At 37.8% G+C, this 20,262-nt stretch overlaps 2 protein-coding genes across 6 annotated transcripts in view; one reads left to right on the top strand and one right to left on the bottom strand.

The window, feature by feature from the left end:
* ARSK (arylsulfatase family member K) overlaps positions 1-8,736 on the bottom strand; it is a 42,630-nt gene extending 33,894 nt beyond the window's left edge. The window contains 2 exon segments of the mRNA XM_047731373.1: positions 5,297-5,426; positions 8,519-8,736. Of these exon segments, the coding sequence (XP_047587329.1) occupies positions 5,297-5,426; positions 8,519-8,656 (268 nt within the window). The 5' untranslated portion in view covers positions 8,657-8,736.
* Positions 8,737-8,895: 159 nt separating this feature from the next.
* Positions 8,896-20,262, top strand: part of SKIC3 (SKI3 subunit of superkiller complex) — a 90,699-nt gene continuing 79,332 nt past the window's right edge. For 3 of the 5 annotated variants that reach the window (XR_007127429.1, XM_047729876.1, XM_047729873.1), the window contains exons 1-4: positions 8,896-8,961; positions 14,638-14,704; positions 17,655-17,812; positions 19,589-19,679. Coding sequence is in view for 4 of the 5 variants with exons in the window: in XM_047729876.1 (XP_047585832.1) it covers positions 19,590-19,679 (90 nt within the window). In the remaining variant the exon portion in view is untranslated. The remainder of the gene's footprint in view (positions 8,962-14,637; positions 14,705-17,654; positions 17,813-19,588; positions 19,680-20,262) is intronic. The other 2 variants (XM_047729875.1, XM_047729874.1) reach the window with 2 other exon arrangements.

Raw genomic sequence — 20,262 nt, 5'->3', positions numbered from 1 at the left:
AACTGGAAAATTCACAAATATGTGGAGATTAAACAACATGGCACTGAACACCAATGGGTCAAAGCAGAAGTCAAAAGAGAAATAAAAAAATATCTTGAGACAAATGAAAATGGAAGTTTAACATACTAAAACTAATAGCATGCAGAAAAAGCAATTATAAGGGCTAAGTTCATAGAGTTAAATGCCTACCTTAAGAAAAAAGAGCTCAAATAAACAACCTAACTTTTCATCTTTAAGAACTAGAAAATGGGGGCGCCTGGGTGGCTCAGTGGGTTAAGCCACTGCCTTCGGCTCAGGTCATGATCCCAGAGTCCTGGGATCGAGCCCCACATCGGGCTCTCTGCTCAGAGTCCTGGGATCGAGCCCCACATTGGGCTCTCTGCTCAGCGGGGAGCCTGCTTCCTCCTCTCTCTCTCTGTCTGCCTCTCTGCCTACTTGTGATTTCTCTCTGTCAAATAAATAAATAAAATCTTAAAAAAAAATTTTAAAAATTAAAAAAAAGAACTAGAAAATGAACAAACTAAGCCCAAAGTTAATAGAAGAAAGGAAATAACAAAGATTAGAATGAAGATAGAGACTAAGAAAGAACATAGTAAAGATCAATAAAATTAAGACCTGTTTTTTAAAAAAAGATAAAAAAGACAAACATTTAGCTAGACTTGCCAAGAAAAGAAATGATTAAAAAATCAGAAGTGAAAGAGAAGTTACAACTGATAACACAGAAATACAAAGACTTATAAGACTACTATGAATAATTATATGCCAACAAATTAGAAGACCTAGTAATGGATATGTTCCTAGAACTATACAACCCACGAAGACTGAATCATGAAGACATAGAAAATCCAACAAACCAATTAGGAGTAAGGAGACTGAATCAGTAATCAAATACCTCCCAAGAAAGAATAAGTCTAGGACCAGAAAGCTTTCCTGGTAAATTCTACCAAAGATTTATAGAATAATTAATACTCCCAAAAAAGAATAATTAATATGAATCCCTCTCTCCAAAGTCTTCTAAAAAAAAGAAGAGGAGGAAACACTTCCAAACTCATTTTAGAAAGCCAACATTACCCTGACACCAAAACCAGAAGAGGACACCCAAAAGAAGAAAATGATAGACCAATATCCTTGATGAACATAGTGTAAAATTGTCAAGAAATATTAGCAAACTGATTTAAACAATATAAAAGGGTCATACATCACGATCAATTGGGACTTATTCCAGGGATGCAAAGATTCAACATCTGCAAATCAATCAACATGATATACCACATTAAGAAATGAGGGATTAAAAACCATCTCATCTCAATAGATGCAGAGAAAGCATTTGACAAAATTGAATATCCATTCATGATAAAAATTCTCAACAAACTGGGTATAAAAGGAAGGTAACTCAACATTAAAAAGTCATATATGACAAGCCACAGCTGACCTTACATTCAGGGGTGAGAAGCTGAAAGCTCTTCCTCTAAGATCAGGAACAAGACCAGAACGCCCACTCTTCTTACTCAATACAGTAGTAGACATCCTATATATAGAGAAGTTAGGCAAGAAGAAGAAATAAAAGGCATCCAAGTTAGAAAGAAGTAAAACTGTCTCTATTTTCAGATGAGATATAAAGAAAACCCTAAAGATTCCACCAAGAAACTGTTGGAACTAATCAACATATTTAGTAAAGTTGTAGGATATAAAATCAATATACAAAAACCAGTTGTGTTTCTGTATACTAAGAACAAACAAACTATCTGAGAAATTAATAATAGAATCCCATTTATGATTTCATCAAAAAGGAATAAATTACCTAGAAAAAAATTTAACCAAGGAGGGGAAAGATCCCTATATTATAAGACACTGGTGAGAGAAACTGAAGAAGACACAAATAAATGGAAAAATACTCTGTGCTCAAGGATAAGAAGAATTGAAGTTGTTAAAATGTCCATACCACTTAAAGCAGCCTACAGATTCAGTGCAATCCTTATCAAGATTCCAATGGCATTCTTCTCTGAAACAGAACAAACAAACCTAAAATTTGTATGGAACCATATAAGACCCCAAATAGCCAAAGCATTCTTGGGAAAGAAGATATCCCACTCCATGATTTCAAACTATATTACAAAACTATAACCACCAAAACAGCATGGTATTTGGCATGAAAACAGACACACATTTCGATGAAACAAAAGAGAGCCCAGAAATGAATCCATGCACATATGGTCAATTAATGTAAAACAAAGGAGCCAAGAATATATAATGGGGAAAGGACAGACTCTTCAAAAACTGATGTTGGGAAAACTGGACTCTTATCTTATACCATACATGAAAATCAACTCAAAATAGATTAAACACTGAACATGAGACCTGAAACCATGAAACTACTAGAAGAAAACAGGGGGTAAGCTCCTTGATACCAGACTTGACAATAATTTTTTTTTTAAGATTTTATTTATTTATTTGACAGAGAGATCACAAGCAGGCAGAGAGGCAGGCAGAGAGAGAGGAGGAAGCAGGCTCCCTGCTGAGCAGAGAGCCCGATGCGGGGCTCGATCCCAGGACTCTGAAATCATGACCTGAGCCGAAGGCAGCGGCTTAACCCACTGAGCCACCCAGGCGCCCCGACAATAATTTTTTTATATTTGACCCTAAAAGCAAAGGCAAAACAAGTAAAATCAACAAGTAGACCTACTACGTCAAACTTGAAAGCTCCTGCTGAGCAAAGGAAACTATCAACAAAATGCAAAGGCAATCTATGGAATGGGAGAAAATATTCGCAAAACATCTATTTGATAATTAATATCCAAAATATACAAAGAATTCTACAAAAAAATCTGATTAGAAAATGAGCAGAGGAACTGAATAAGTATTTTTCCGAAGACACAGAAATGGTCCAATAGCTACATGAGAAGATGCTCAGTATCACTAATTATCAGGGAAATGCAAATCAAAGCCCAGTGAGATATTACCTCACACGTGTTAGAATGATTGTCAAAAGACAAGAGATGGTCAGTCATGGTGAAGTTATGGAGAAAAGATAATCCTTGCACAATGCTGTTGCAAATGTAAATTTATGAGGCCACTGCGGAAACCAGTATGGAGGTTTCTCAAAAAATCAGAACTAGAACTGTCATCCAGTCCAGCAATCCCACTTCTAGCTATACATCCAAAGGAGACAAATCATTATCTCAGAGATATCTGCATCCCCATGTTCACTGCAGCATTATTTACAATAGCCAAGACATGGAAGCACCCTAACTGTCCAATGATAGATGGATAAATAAATGTGATTTTATATTTATAAATATATATATATATATCTCACATATCTCATATATATGTACATATAGATATATGTATATGTGATACACACACATACACACATACACACACAGAAAAAAGAAACCCTGTCTTATTTGACGACATGGATGGACCTTGTGGGCATTATGTTAAGAGAAAGAAGTCAGAGAAAAGCAGCATATGATTTTACGTATTTGTGGAATCTAAAGAAACAGAACTCATAGAAACATAAGTGTGACTGTCAGAAGTGGGGGTTGGGAGGTGGGGAAAATGGGTGAGTATGGTAAAAATGTACAAATTTCCAGTACTAAGTAAGTTCTGGGGATATAGTGTATAGCACAGTGGCTACAGTTAATAATACCGGATTATATATTTAAAAGTTGCTAAGAGAGTAGATCTTAAAAGATCGTATCATAAGACAAATGTTTTTAACTATAGGAGGTGATGGATATTAATGACACGTTTAATTATTTCATAACATATACATATATAATAACATTATATTGTACACCTAAATTAATACAATGTTATATTTCAATTATCTTGATAAAACTGGGGAAAAAATCCTTTTCCCTTTCCATTTCTGGGTAGGGTTGATAAGATTTCTTTTTTCATCTATCAAAATGTTTTCTTTTTGAGGAGTGGGTTGAGGGATTACCTGGGTTTGAACCCCAATAATGCCACTTACTGAATGGCCCTTGATAAGTTACTTAACCTTTTAGCACTTTTGTTTTCATATGCAAAATGGGGACAGTAACAATATTTACTTTATGGACATGTTATTATTATATAAATTAAGACATGTAAGGCACTTAGAATATTGCCAGGCACAGGGTAAGAATGCAACAAGCATTAGTTTGTGTTATTATTATTCCTTTGCTTTTTTCAAACTCTCCAAAATACAGTTCTAGGAAAAGCATCATCTAACATATTTGAAACCTTTACAGTTCATTCATCACCTTTTTATTCATTATTTCATTTGATGCTGGGAACAACCCTGTGACATAGATAGGAATAGATAGATAGGCAAATATCTAAGGATAGGTAGATATCCAACCCTGTAGATAAGGAAACTGAGGGACTTGCTTGGCCCACTGAGGATTAGAATCCAGAACAACACCTCACCCGAGTGCTCTGCTCATTTCACTTGCTCAATAGGGAATAAAAAACAAACAAAAGTATTTTAATATCCCTGGGCCTTCATCCCTGAAATTTCATTTAGAGTAGTTGGTTTCCTTTACTCACTGGCGGTTACATAGGTGATTATGCTGGTGGTTAAGGGACTTGGGACTCAAATCACAGGGAAGATTTGAGATATGTCCTGACAGATGTGTGTTTTATGTACTCCAAAGCAAACAAACTTTAGAAAGGCAGGAAGGAAAATAATTCTGTCAGAGAACAGACAGTTTATTTTTAAAAATGACATTTTCCCCCACTTCTCCACTACTGATGGATTAATACTGCTGACATTTTGGCATTAAAACTATGCCTATTTGTTAAATTACACTAATAAAGATGAACAAACATCTGGGCTAGAAGACAGACTGAAGAGAAACAGATAAAGTCTATAATCTGAAATAATATGGAAAAAGTCAGAGTAACCTGACGTATGAAAATGCTTACTTTGTGGTATGCTTTCAAGTTCCTTCCCAATCCCCTCTACTCTTAATAAATTTTCTTGAAGATACAACTCTTCCAGGAAATTATGGCTAGTTCCTCATTTGCTCGGATAGGCAAAAGACTTTTAGTCACCAGTCATAAGGAAATGAAACAATAAGACATGAACTAAACACCACTTTGGGTGATAAAAATTCCTGCTCTTGAAAAATAAAGTAGAAATTCCAATAACCCCAATACGTGGCTTAAAATATGCATCACTTGTATTAAAATTTTTTTATTAGATGACAAATATAACTGACTGTTGTACTTTTGGGTATAATCTTTTAAACTGTGAGAACATGTTTACATGTGTGGCCACTTCCACTAATATTAAGCATGTTCTTACCTGCGCGTGATGGGCAACAGATAGGAGAGTTTGTGTAGGCATTCAGAAAGGAAGTGCCATGGGCTTTCATGAAGTTGATAAAAGGAAGTTTCACTACCTGACTTCCTGGATAAAATGTTAGCCTTCCATCCTGGAATAAAGAAATTTAATTAACACCGATTGCATTAGAAAAGAAGAAAATTATTTCCTTTCATTTTAACCATAAAATTTGTTAAGTAGAAAAGACTCCAAGGATCTTCAAAAGATAAAACAAGTTTCAAGAGTGTTACACGTGGATTCATTTGAATATAGTAAATAAACTAAATGACTTTCTGGAAAGTTCTTCTGGGGCATGATGGACTGATGGAACAAATATTTATTAAAAATTTACTATGTACCAGGTACTGTGAAAGATCTTGAAATTCAATGGTGAGAAAAACAGAGTCCCTGGATCCTTGGAGCTTAGTGGGAGAATAAAGCATTAATAATTACAAATTGTGATATGTACTTTGAAAAAAAAAACCCTAAATACAGAATAATAAAGGAGATGTACTTTACATAGAGTGAACAGGGAAAGCTTCTCTGGGAAGTGTGAGACCTAAAGGGTAAGAAAGATCCAGCAGTTCTTTAGGGTGGACGTAAGAGAAGATGTCAGTGGTTGCCGGATAAATGAACCTGAATATTAGAAGAGGTGTTTGGGCTGGAGATATGCATTTTGGAACTGAAGAACTGTTCTCGGTAAAGAGCAAAGACAGAAAAAAAGAATATTTTAGGCCTGGAGTTATATCTATTCATATTTTCAATATAATTATAAACAAAAATACAGTCTTAAAAATGAGTTATTCCAAATCTGGGATATACATAAACCCTTGATATGTCTGAGATTTCCAAATGGATATATAAAGTAGGCTGTTGATCACAGACAGGAATCTAGAGCTGGAAAGTCTACCCTGGTGAAATCAACATGGGCGTCTTTAGCATATTCATGGTATTTAAAACTGTGATAGTGAAAGAAACGTTTCAGGCAGAGAGTAAAAAGGGAGGAAAGAAATGAATTCGAGGAGTCCCAGATAAGAGGAGAAGGTGTGATGGGAAGCTGAGAATGGCCAGCAAGGGAGGAAGATGATAGAGGAGATCGAGCCCCATGATGCTGAGAGAAAATGGTATGTCGAGAAAGGTGACAGGAAATGTCAGCTGTGTTGAGAGGCTATATAAAATAAGAAAATGTATTTAGGTATTGATATCAATTTCTGCTCCAACCCTTATTTCTTTCTTTTTGCTTGCTTTGCAGAAGTTTGTCTAGTCTTTTGATTTGTCTTATCTGGCATTGAACCTTTCCCCTACTAGTGAGCTAGGGCAAGAGTGATTGGGGCCCTAAGTTGCTACATATATGTTTAAATACTATATATATTTATCCAAATATGTATAAAATATAGTATGTATAAATAAATATATTTATACATAATATATATATTTAACATATATATATATCCATATATATATTTGTCCATATATATGGATAAAGAAACCAATCATGTTACTATAGTTAGCAACCAAAATATTTGGTGTAAAAGAGATACAAGAGCAAAAATCAAAGTATTAATAACCTCGTAATCTTAAATTTGAGTTGAAACTACCAACATGATCTCAGGTTTTCTTTTTCTTTCTAATATATGTACTTTCTAGATCTGTCCATTGAAAGGGTCTAAAAACAATGAAAAATCGGAACACCTAGATTATAGTCAAAACACAGGATAGGACAAGAAATACACAAGATGGACAGGGAAGTCTATCAAAGTAAGCTGCTGAAGATTATTAGGAATGGATTAAAAAAAACTTAGGAACAACCTGGAGGGTCTTTCACTAACCAAAATGGGACATTTTTTAACATCAATAAGTAAAATGATTGCAAAGCATTTAAACACGAATATATAAAAACCTATGTATTCATACTATACTGAAAAACAAACAAACAAACCAACCTCCCAAAATATTTCAGTCATCTTTGGAAGTTCCTACGATGCTTTGATACACCACCCAAATTACCTTTAGGGATGAAAGAATGCCTCCACTAATGAGAGTTGCCTTGCCCAAAATCCTGCCTCTTTCTGGGAGCAGTGCACAACTAATGGCCATCCAACATTAAGTATAAAGCCCTAGCCCCCTCACCCCAAATGGAAACAGTTCTGAAGCATGAAACTGGTTTGAGAATTACCCATAAAGTCAGCTGGGAGGCTTCTATTGAGATAGTGACAAAACTCAATTTCTCTCTCTTTGCACAATCCTTCTTTCCTTCCTTTCCCTTTGATCTCAGGAGCACTCCCTAAGAAAATTTTTCATGTTGATCTCCAATACTGTTTGTTCCCTTAATTTAGATAATTGTAAAGATTACTTTGAATAATTTTCTCAACAAGTCCGATGGGCATATCCTAACTTTAATCATCACAGGTTAATCAATGAGAAAGGCAATAGAACACAGTGATTTGTACTCTTTTGGTGCAGACATGCTTAACACCAACAATCTATGTGACCGAAGTAACATCCAGTGGTAATAAACTAGTATTGTAACTCATAACAGAACATTTGTCTAAGTAGTAGTGTTTAAATCACGGATAATACTAGAAGTTTCAGGTAATGTTGACACAAGTATTCTTTCGGATGACGTCTTGGCAAAGTTCCAAAGCCTGTTCAAGTTTGTGATTAAACCACAATAACACACCCACACAATTCACTTGGAACCTGAGGGAGTGAATCAATTACATCAACTAACGCACTTAAATCAGCACTAACAGGATTATCAGATACCTGAGTAATTGTTAACTTTCTTCGTTTCTCACCCAAACATGAATTCCTGTAAATCTGAAGTGGGAAATGACCCCTGGGAAGCTAACATGCTTTTATGAAGACTCAGAATGTTATTTTCCCCCACAATAGACTCAAACCGGGGTACAGATTTAAAGTGCATCAGTAGTGATAAAATTAGTGGGTCGAGGCCAGCATTAAAAAAAAAAAAAGCAAAGGTGCTGTCAGATACATTGTATTTACTAGATTATTGTTTTATATGTACGTAGTTTACGGGTGTATGCGGGGCCTCAAAATAAAATACATTTTTTACTTTGCATCGGGATAGGATAAGTTTGGCAGTCTCAGATTCTGCTCCTCAAAGCCTGCAGCACAGGAAAAGCTGGGGGCCGGTTGCTAGTCTGGAGTGGGACACGCACTTTCTTGCTTCTCGGTACTTACGAAGGAGTCGCTCACGACTAGCACCACGTTGGGTGCAGCGGACCAAACCCGAGTAGCTCCTCGTCTCTGTCCACCTGCCCGGGGGTCTGGTGCTGCCAGCGCCGAGGCTGCGACCACCGACACCCACAGGAGCAGCATTGCAAGGAGCGGTTCAGAAACCCTCGGCGCTCCGCCCGCCGCCTGCTTCTAGGAACGCCTCTGGAAAGAGGGCGGGGATCACACTCTCCTAGCGCTTTCCCCACAGAACTACAATTCCCAGCAGGCTGGGAGTAAGCACATGCGCAAAGGGGGGAATTCCCGGTCTTAACTCACGTTAAGACCTTTTAAGCAAATACCGAGCGAACTAAAAACTCGGTCACTTGCAGTCACGTGAACGATGTCTGGTGAATGCGCATGCGCTCGGACTCCAGCTTTGGCGTTTGGAGGAGAAGCATCTGTCCCAGGTGGGTTAGGGTCGCTGTAGCTTTTGCAGAAGTTGGAGCCAATACGCGGTTGAAATGGTACCTACAGAGAGAGAGGGTCAGGGGCCAGGGCTGGTCATTTTGTGCCGCGCAACCATGGCCGAGTATTAGGACAGTGAACTGGGCAATGATGAGGTGGCAGCGCGTCTGTCACTTAAGTTAGGTGGGGCGGTTCTTTGTGGGGCCTCTGGCTGGACCGTCTCAGGTGCAGTGTGGATTCGGGGGGCTCCTCGAATACATTTCCCCAAAGAAATTTCTAGCCTGCCTCATCTTACTGTCAGTGCAGGAAGGGTTTATCGTGCTCCGGTGGAGTGAGGAACGGGGCCTAGTCAGTTTCATGTTCTAGGAAGAGCTTAGGTGCATCTTGTCTGCGGAGTGCAAAGGAAAGAAACCGAACAGGCTCCTAAGGGAAGACGTGCTGAGGCTGTGTGATGAATTCGGTTAATTGACAGGTTCAGAATATCATTGTTTGGATGCAGGAAAATCATTGCTCCCACTTGACTGTTGAGCTACTTTGGAGAGTTCTGGAAGAAGCCGATTTCTGTCCCAAAGCCAAATTCTCATTTCATTATCATAGTTTCAGATATATAATTTGTTCATCACGTTAGTCATGTGAATATTTTGACAGGAAAAGGGAGTTGGTGTAACCTAACATAAAATCAACTCAATTCTAATACTTTCTGTAATCCTTACTTTGACCATTTTGCAGATAGGAAAACTGAGACTTGGGCAGGTTAAATAATTTACCCAAGAGTACACAGGGACCCAGTCTGAGCAGGACTTTAACTTTAGTAGTCTGTGCCCTAAACTCACTACAGTTGTCTGTCCCTAGTTGATAATAACATTTTATGACATTCTGATGAGCTTAAACTCTTAATGTAGACAAATTCTTAAAAATTTTTTTTTTAAGATTTTATTTATTTATTTGACAGAGAGAGAGATCACAAGTAGACAGAGAGGCAGGCAGAGAGAGGGGAAGGGAAGCAGGCTCCCTGCTGAGCAGAGAGCCCGATGCGGGACTCGATCCCAGGACCCTGAGATCATGACCTGAGCCGAAGGCAGCGGCTTAACCCACTGAGCCACCCAGGCGCCCTTAATGTAGACAAATTCTTAATCAAGAAATGTGTTAAAGCTCTTTGTGAGGATTCAAATATATGAACAATAGTTCCTGATCACAAGGAACTTAAACTCTAGGGAAACAAAGCTAACATACCTGGCATTGCAGCCTTATAGCATGGGAGATAATGTAGGTAAGCTATGTAGTGATCAGGTTATGATTCAAAAATTTGTTTTGAGTTAATTTGGAGTGTGGAAATCATTTCACCATAGAAACATTGTTAGCTGACTTTTAGATTTGTGAAGATATGTCCAACTTTATCTGTGGTGTTGCTACTATTTCTGTGAACTATGTTTACTCTCTTTGGCTTTGTTTTCACAGGGCTTGTATTCTCAGTTCCCAGTCAGAATGACAGGAACACATCCCCCCCCCCCTTTCTCTTTGGCATGTCAGTGCAAGCAGGTGCTGCAGTGATTTGGAGGAAGATGGGTATTTTAAGACCCCAGAGACAGAGCACTGGAAGAATCTAAGGGGCTTCTGGTCCTACTACCCATCTGACATTCAGTTTGTCCTACAACATTCCTCCCAAGTGAATGGTCCAGTCTGTGCTTTTTAATCTCTAGTGATGGGCATGTACTTCCTTTGAGTAGCCCATTCCACATTTGCCATGCCTGATTATTAAAAGTTCTTATTTTGAGCTGAGGTCTGTCTCCCTCTATTTTTAATCATTCATTGTTCCCTTTCTCTTTATTTTTATGTGAGTAATCTCCCCTTTTCAACAACCCTTTTTGCCTCCTCCTCTTCCAGTCCCCCCTCCCCAAAGCTTTCCCAATTTCCTTTGCTAATTATATAGTTGCAGGTTACTTCATTATTTTTGTCACTCTTTTCTGGACATAAAACATTTTTGCTAATCATTATCTGAAAAGGTACTTTTGAGGTGTGTTTGTGTGTATCTTTATGTTTGTTCATGCCTGTGTATGTGTTGCATTGAGGGTAGGCACTTTATTACATGTACATTTAAATCATCAGTCAAAGATTTGTATGTTAGAGATTGCTTGCTTTTGTGAGATACTTAACTGTAGTTTAGAAAGATCTTCAATTGAAAGGTCTTGGCATAGATTTTGATTCTTTATAGTTCTTTTAATGTCCAGTATACCCGCAGCACTATATTCTGCTTTAGGAGAGGGAGGCTAAATGTGAAGTTAGTGACTATGTGGAAGAAATTCAGTGTTGTCTTTACCCGCTGTGATTCTGTGAATATTTGTTGATTATCTGCAATGTACTAGACACTGCAGGAAATCAAAGAGAATAATAGAAGTAGTCTTTGCTCCTAAGGAACTTCCAGTGTAGTTGTGGGAAACAAACACACTCACACCCCTGTAAATTTAATAACAGTATAAAAGACATTAAAAATATAGTTAAATGCCAAACATACAAAAAGAAAATCAGAACATCCCAAATTACACTTTGGAAAATGCTGATGTGACTTCAAAATGTTAATTGCCATTCATTAACATAAATATTCCATAGTAACATAAGTTTTACAAATGCTAGGTTAAACTATCTTTGGATCTTTAGGACTCCTCAGAGCTTTTAGAGTGCTCATATACATTTAGAATTACCTTAGAAGAGAGTGAGATATATAATGTGAAATATTCACAAAATTACTAGATGGTGTGTTAATACCTTTAAGCATGTTATTATTTCTTGGAATGCTTTTTGGAAATGTTGGTTTAAATTGAAAGTGTTAGAAGTTGAGACTAGGTAGATTCATCTGGGAAGGCATTATGCTTGACGCTTGAATTTGGCTTTCAGTTATATGTACCATTTGAGTTGATAGAAGCAGTGTGAACAGGCTGAATAAGAGAGGCAAAAATGTAAAGTGGAAAGTAGTGGGGGACAGTGAAAAAAAGTTGTGTGAGCTGATACTCAAAAAGAGAGTCTTCCTTTCTCAGTTTAGCAAATTGAGAATTACTGCCTTTTGGCAGTGGGGAAGCTGAATGCTTAGAGTAGGCTTTGGAAGCTGGACAATCAGCCATTTATTGAGTACATATTACTCTAGTGTTGAACATGTAAGGAACTCCAAAGATACAATTGTTTAGGGTTTTATTAACTTGAGAGACAGGGCATATCGATATAGCATGGTAAAAATTATCGATTAAGTTTAAATTGAATAACTCAACTAATGTTCCATTGGTTCAGAGGCTGGAGTGGTCTCTTTTACAGGATTTGCCCTGGAATGTTTTTCACATAATTGAAAGAGGGTACTTGTGTGTGATGGTAGCCATCTTTTGAAGAACACTGGCAAGAAGGTTCCTACTTGAGAGATTAAGGAAGGCGGGATTGGGGATTGTAAATGTGTAGAGAAAGTTTGTAGTAACCATGTGGATTAGAAATAGAAAAAAAAAAAAGTAGTGAAGTTATTCAGAGGGTTGAAAAAAATCCACGTATAAGTGGACCTCAAGCCCATGTTGTGTGAGGGTCAACTGTGTCTTACGTTCAGGCACTCCATTTATGTGGATATCAAGTAAGTGATATAATCTTCACTTTATCAGTGAGGAAATAGGCTTAGAGTAGTGAAGTAAGGTGTCCAAATTCCGATTGTATTTGAACCTAGATGTATCTGATTCCTAAGCACATTCTTTTTTTTTTTTTTAATTTATTTGACAGACAGATCACAAGTAGGCAGAGAGGCAGGCAGAGAGAGAGACAGGAGGAGGAGGCAGGCTTCCTGCTGAGCAGAGAGCCCGATGTGGGACTCGATCCCAGGACCCTGAGATCATGACCTGAGCCGAAGGCAGAGGCTTTAACCACTGAGCCACCCAGGCGCCCCCTCCTAAGCACATTCTGAACATGTTCAAGTTTTGGCTTGGTGGGCGGGCACGGCAGAGCGAAGGGGCTGACAAAACCTGGGGTGTTTTTTAAGAACAGAATTGAAGCGACTAATTACCATCAGGGTGGTTTGGGGCTTAAAAAAGTTAGTGTAATGAATAGAGTCAGTTTTTTCACTTTCATTTTACCTTCCCTCCGAACAAGGGTAACCTTGTTTTAACTTTTATTGTACTTTCTTAAACATTATTTGGATCAAAGTACTGTTTTTTTCCATTGAGGCATTTTATTTGCATGTAAGTATTACATCCCTAGGAAAAAAAAAATCCCAGGATTTTCCCTCCTGTGTATTTTCATCTTGCTTCTTCATGGTCCGTCATGCCAGCTGAGGTGGTCAGCACAGTGAAACCCGTCTGGCAGGATGGGAGCAGATTATTTTGCCATTCTTCTACATCATTGAGTTGTATATCAAACCTGGGGCTGATCACTCCATACTTGTTTAACCTGCCCCTGGGCTCACAGCGATTTTTCCAGGTCTGTGACCATCAGTGATTTCAAATTTGCCACTGTCACCAGGCTGCAGCATTTTGGTTTAGAAACTGGCTGATGACTTTGGAGCATGGCCAAGTAAGAACCTGGTGGTTGCCTCGCTTTTCCGCGTTGTTAATGAACTTGAGAACATCTGCCAGTACATTCGCACGCACCATTATGGCAACATAGAAAGATGGTAGAAAGGTACTTTTTTCCTTAACAGTTGGACCCTTTTCTCTGGAACTAACCATTCTATTTAAGTATATTGCCAGTGCATGTTTTAGTCCAGTAAGCTCACTTTCTCTTTTTTGTCCATCCCCACCTGCTTCGTGTAAATTTTGTTCATTTCCTAGTTTAAGTGGCATTGCTATTTTTTTAAATGTTTTTTTAAAGATTTTATTTATTTATTTGACAGAGAGAGAGAGATCACAAGTAGGCAGGAGGGGGGGGAAGCAGGCTCCCTGCTGAGCAGAGAGCCTGATGTGGGGCTCGATCCGAGGACCCTGAGATCATGACCTGAGCCGAAGGGAGAGGCTTAACGCACTGAGCCACCCACGTGCCCCGGCATTGCTATTTTTTTATTCAGTGTTTTGGAACTGCTTCCATTCTCTCCATGAAGCATTCTAGATTAATTTTGTTTGACAGAATTTATTCCAGAGATCCCATCAAAAGATACTTAGGATTATATTATGTAGAATTTGTGTTAATATTTCAGATGGTTATTTAGCTGGGTTTTTGACATTTAAAGAAAGTTTTCTCTCTTTTCAATAGATTATAAATTAATCTAGTTACATGATGTGGTCAACATGTTACATATCTATAATTCTTTTTATGGTTTAAAACAGGTTCACTTTAGTGTAGTTAGGCTGCAAATAGGGAGTAAATAATTACTGGTGATTGTCCTTGATTCATAACAAAGTAGCATAGAAATAGTTGATACCCATTTTTGGCTCATTTTTTTTTTTATATTGAAGTTTATGTATTTTGAGTTTCTGGAATGTTTTTTGGAACTTTTCCTGATTGCTTATGGAAGTTTCTTTTATTATCTGAGGCTATGGGAACACAGACCGATTTGGAAATTTTAGGAAAAAAAGATGAAAAATTGTACCTAATTATTTCTTGTGTTTTAAATTGTGATTGTGAAAATTAAACCTGAATCTGATGTGTTAATAAATTCACTGAGTTTTGGGCTGTTTATAATGCTTTTTATTTGCCTAACTCTCATATTTTGTTTAATTTAGATGAATAATGGTTAAGGAACAATCTGAAATTCAATTCAAAAAGAAGAAAGAAGATAATAGGTAAAAGGTAAGTGTCTAGAATCCTAAGTAATAGGTAATTGGAGTCTGTTTTTACTTAGTAGTTGCTTTTACCAGTTCATTTCAGAAGAAGGGTGTGATGGTGTAGGTTGTTAATGCCAGACTATAGATCATCAAACACCTTTAGATTTTTGTTATTAGATTTAAATGTACCATAGTTTGCTTTTCTGTAGTTAACTTCCATTGTTATTATTGTTATTATTATTTATATTGTTGGGTTTTTTTGCTTTGTGGAGTCTTTGTATCTACACAACAGAATGTAACTTAAGGTTCCATAGCTTCAGCTGGGGCGTGTAGGACATAGTAATTCATCCACCTGCGTTTGTTACTTTTGAGATTTATCATTTTGGCATGTGTGTCACTTTTTATCTTTTTTTTAAGTGCAATTGTTGCTACTTTTTATGCTTGCTATGTTGCATAAAGACCCTTTTAGTTTGGTAGTAGAAATCCTTTCACTGAGTTGAAAGTACAAACTGGGGTTTCTGGGTGGCTCAGTCAGTTAAGTGTCTTCCTTTGTCTCAGGTCATGATCCTGGAGTTCTGGGATCAAGCCCTGCATCTGGCTCCCCACTCAGCGGGGAGTCTGCTTCTCCCTCTGCCCCTTCCCCTACTTGTGCTCTCTCTCTCTCTCACTCTCTCTCAAATAAATAAATAAATAAAATCTTCAAAAAAAAAAAAAAAAGAAAATGCACAAAATAAGTGCTCTTATTGAAAAAAAAAAATGACATGGGCCACCTGGGTGGCTCAGTGGGTTAAAGCCTCTTCCTTCAGCTCAGGTCATGATCCCAGGGTCCTGGGATCGAGCCCCACATCAGGCTCTCTGCTCTGCAGGGAGCCTGCTTCCTCCTCTCTCTCTCTGCCTGCCTCTCTGTCTACTTGTGATCTCTCTCTGTCAGATAAATAAATAAAGTCTTTAAAAAAAAATGACTCAAAATTGAGGAGAAAAAATACAAATTATCTGGGGAAAGTGGGTGGGGCTGTGGAATAACATTGAGGACACTTGTAAAAGAGCTAGATTTTTCTTTGAAATGTTGGAAATGCTTGCAATAGAGGGAAGTGTCCCAAAGAAAGGTGTATCATTTTTGTTTGTAGGTTTTTGCTCTATGAATGGAAGTGAGTTTGAGGATACCTGGTAGGTTAGTACATAGGAAAGCTATGTTTAGAAAGTAAATGAATGAGCCTCTCTCTTCACTCCATCTCCCAAAATAGAAAGAAGTTTTTAGAGCTAGAAAGGGGCAGATTATTTTGTCTTTTCAAAAATTAGTTAATCCCCTAAAACTGATCTGTCTCTATGTATCTATATTGTCTATTTCTGTATCCGTATATTTCTCGTTATGTAATTGTTAGGTGTAGAGGGAGGGCCTAAGTGCTAGCCTCTTATGCTAAATGCCAAATCAAATGAAGAAGGAATAGGAGGGGAGGAATAGAAGATCCCACTGCAGCAAGGGTAATTGCCATTACAGGTGGAGACATCTGGGGATATGGAAGGGTGTTGAACATTACTAGTTGGTTACCAAGGAAAGAGTGGAGTTTATTTTTTTTTTAAAGATTTTATTTATTTATTTGACAGAGAGAGATCACAAGTAGAGGGAGAGGCAGGCAGAGAGAGAGAGAGAGAGGGAAGCAGGCTCCCTGCTGAGCAGAGAGCCCAATGCGGGACTCGATCCCAGGACCCTGAGATCATGACCTGAGCTGAAGGCAGCGGCTCAACCCATTGAGCCACCCAGGCGCCCCAGAGTGGAGTTTATTTATTGTGGTCTTTAAAAATACCTTATGTAGAGGCATTTAACAGCTCTGTTTTTTGCTGCTGTATTTAAGTCTACACCTGTCTGTGTGTCTTTTTTTTTTCTTAATGACTTTTTTTTTTTTTTTTTTTTTTTAGATTTTATTTGTTGGAGAGAGAGAGCATGCACAAGCGGGGGGCGGGGGGAAGGCAGGCAGAGGGAGAAGCAGGCTCCCCACTGAGCAAGGAGTCCAATGTGAGACCTGACCCCAGGACTCTGGGATCATGACCTGAGCCAAAGGCAGGCGTTTAATTGACTGAGCCACCCAGGCATCCCTGTATGACTGACTTTTACCGTCTTCTGTAGTCTAGTGTTCTCATTTGTCCAGTGAGCTTCATTTTCTTCTGTTTTCAGCAAGTCTCTTCTGCTTCACTGAGCCCACATTTCTCCTTGAATCCTCCGCATGCCACGTTCATTCCTATTTCTCTGTCTTAGCTAATGCAGTTGTTTCTGACTGGAGCAGTTTTCCTTCTTCCCTCCATTCTTAAATCCTGTCTTCTGGTATCTCCTCATTACCTCACACCATACTTCTTTCCTTGAAACATCTCTTGCAGTTGTACTCGTTATCCTTAGTTCAGCATTTGGTTCTCTAATGACTCGTATATCTTAGGTTTGGTTTAAATTATATTCTTTAGAGCAAGAGCCGCCTTTTCTATTTCTTTTATGTCATATGAAGTGCATGGCTTGGGGGTTGCATGTACAGTTGGTGGTGGCTGGTTCTGCCTTGTTTGAATGTGCTTCCACTCAAATCCTGGGTGATAAAGATGGTGATCTTTCTTTTCACTAATCTGAATTCTTGTTTGTTTTTGCTTGGTCATATCTTGAAACTGTTTTTGTTCTTTTTTAACTTAATTTTTTCCCCTTGGATGTCATTTTTTATCCCTTTCTATTGGTCCAGATTAGTTGTCACCATAATTTTTTTTTAAGACTTTATTTATTTATTTGACAGAGAGAGAGAGAGACAGTGAGAGGGGGAACACAAGCAGGGAGAGTAGGAGAGGGAGAAGAAGGCTTCTGCTGAGCAGGGAGCCTGACTTGGGGCTCGATCCCAGGATCCTGGGATCATGACCTAAGCTGAAGGCAGACACTTAACGACTGAGCCACCCAGGGACCTTAGTTGTTATCACTGTTGATTTTTTATTTCTCTTCTTTGTAGTCTACAGATTTATCTACCCAAGATAACTTTGGTGTGAGAAAATTTAATTTGAAATCAGAATTGAAATTTGGTGCCTGCTTGTCAGTTTGTAAGCTACAAAAAAAAAAAAAAAAAATCCAGACGTTTGCAGCTATAAATTTATACAAAGATAATTTCAGGTAAGAGAACGATTTCTAAAATAAGAGCATATGAACTGTGTAGCTTTAATTGTATAATTAATGTAACTAAGCAAAATGTTACTTTTCTGCCTATTTAAGGAATCTGATTGTAGCTGCAAATAAATTGATTTTATATTTTAATTTTTTTATTATTTTGAATCTAACATTCTTTTTTTTTAATATTTTATTTATTTTACAAGTTGGCAGAGAGGCAGGCAAAGAGAGAGAGAGAGGAGGAAGCGGCTCCCTGCTGAGCAGAGAGCCTGATGCAGGACTCGATCTCAGGACCCTGAGATCATGACCTGAGCCGAAGGCAGAGGCTTTAACCCACTGAGCCACCCAGGCGCCCCATGAATCTAACATTCTTTAAGTCAAAACAGTTATTATTATTGTTATTTTATTTCCCTACTTTTTAAAAATTTTATTTATTTGACATATAGAGATTACAAGTAGGCTAAGAGGCAGGCAGAGAGAGAGAGGAGGAAGCATGTTCTCCGCTGAGCAGAGAGCCCAATGTGGGGTTGATCTCAGGACCCTGGGATCATGACCTGAGCCGAAGGCAGAGGCTTTAACCCACTGAGCCACCCAGCCACCTTTCCCTACTTTCTTAAACTTCTTTGATCTGCCCTTGTACCTCAGCCTCTTTGGATATAACAGACATCAATACATTGAGTCAACAAGCCATCTTCTTGGTTCATTTTGTTGCCATGAACGTCTGCAGTCTAGAATGGATTAAAATTTACCCAGATTTGTTTTCTGATGAGATTAGAGTTCAATGAAGTTGTCAGAAAATACAAGTGTCTCTTGTTTTCACCATTGAGGTGTGATTGAATATGACTTGTTTACTGGTAAATCAGAATAAGTTGTAAAATCTTACGATACATTAGTATATTTAAAATTATGTTAACATAGCTTAAGTTCAATGAAGAAATACTTTGTCTCCCAATTGAAATATCTTCTTATTGTAGATATAATCCTCTAGCATATTTATCACCTTCATTCAAGTGTAAACTTTGCATTTATTTTTCTTCAAAGAATACAGTATTGCTATAACTTGACAGTGACTTTTGCTGTGAACAAAGTTAATATCCTGATTTATATTTTGTAGAAACCAGCATTAAAGCAGATTGCTTTCCTATGCTCTTACATCAAAGTTACTGAAATTAATCTGTGTTAGTGTTTTTACTTTACTTTTTACTTTGTGTTTAATTACTTCGTGATTTGGGCTTATTCTACTAAAACTTGTTTCGTGTAGAGTTAGATTGAGATTGATATGTGTTTTGAATCCTAGCCTTTTAGATCATCTACTATATGAACAATGAGTATAACTCAAATACAACTTACTTTCAACAAATATTTATTAATGTATACAGTTAGATACTCAGTCCTGGCAGTACAGCAGTTCACAATAACAACCACAGACAAAAGGCCCTGCCTACATGGCACTCACATACTAGTGGGTTTGGGGAACAGAAAATAAATAAAATAAGTAAAATATATAGTGTAGAAGATGTTAAATGTTAGGGTGGGGTTAAGAGAATATTGTGTAGTTGGGTTTGAGGGGGGAGGAAGGGTTGAAATTTTAAGTAGTGTGACTAGCCAAGGTTTCACTAAGCAAGTGACATTTGATTAAAAATTTGAAGAGGTGAGGGAATACAGTATCGGGATCTTAGAGTGGAAAGAGTATTCCAGGTAGAAGGAATTACATGTGCATTTTTCAGATGGTTAAGTTTGTTGTTATTATTGTAGGTTCTCTCAAGCTTTTTATTTCTACAGAATGTCTAGCAAGGAAGTAAAAACTGCTCTAAAAAGTGCTAGAGATGCAATCAGAAACAAAGAATACAAAGAAGCTTTGAAACATTGTAAGGTAACTGATACATTTTTTAATTCCACAGTAAAATTATGTTACCCATTTACAAGCGTTATGGATTTGTAACGTGTATCATTTTTTTGTCTCAACATTAATGAAAGTGGTTAGATTATTTAGTAGACCATTAGAGTGGTTGTGCTAGGATAAACTACACTGGCCATACGCAAAGTCATACTCTCAAAATATGAATATCAGATATCTTTTGATGGGGTGTATTATGGAGCACTACTGTATCATAAAGTTTTCTTTCTTAATGGTATGTTGACACTATCATTCTGTTTGGTTTGTGAATGGGAGCTCACTATTCTAAAGCTCCTTTGTAAGGTGCTGAGGGGAATGTCCCTGTCCAGAGGGAGAAATTGAATGTGGAGGAGAGAGAGTGTAGGGATAGGAATGAGAAAGGTTGGGATCCTGAGCTTGAAGTGGAGTTTTCTTTTTCTTTTTTAATATTTATTTGTTTATTTATTTGACAGATAGAGATCATAAGTAGGCAGAGAGGCAGGCAGAGAAAGAGGGGGAAGCAGGCTCCCCGTCAAGCAGAGACCCCTATGCGGGGTTCAATCTCAGGACCCTGAGATCA

The sequence above is a fragment of the Lutra lutra genome, chromosome 5, assembly GCF_902655055.1.
Source record: "Lutra lutra chromosome 5, mLutLut1.2, whole genome shotgun sequence".
NCBI classification, from domain to species: Eukaryota; Metazoa; Chordata; class Mammalia; order Carnivora; family Mustelidae; genus Lutra; species Lutra lutra.
This window is presented reverse-complemented; position numbering and strand designations above follow the sequence as displayed.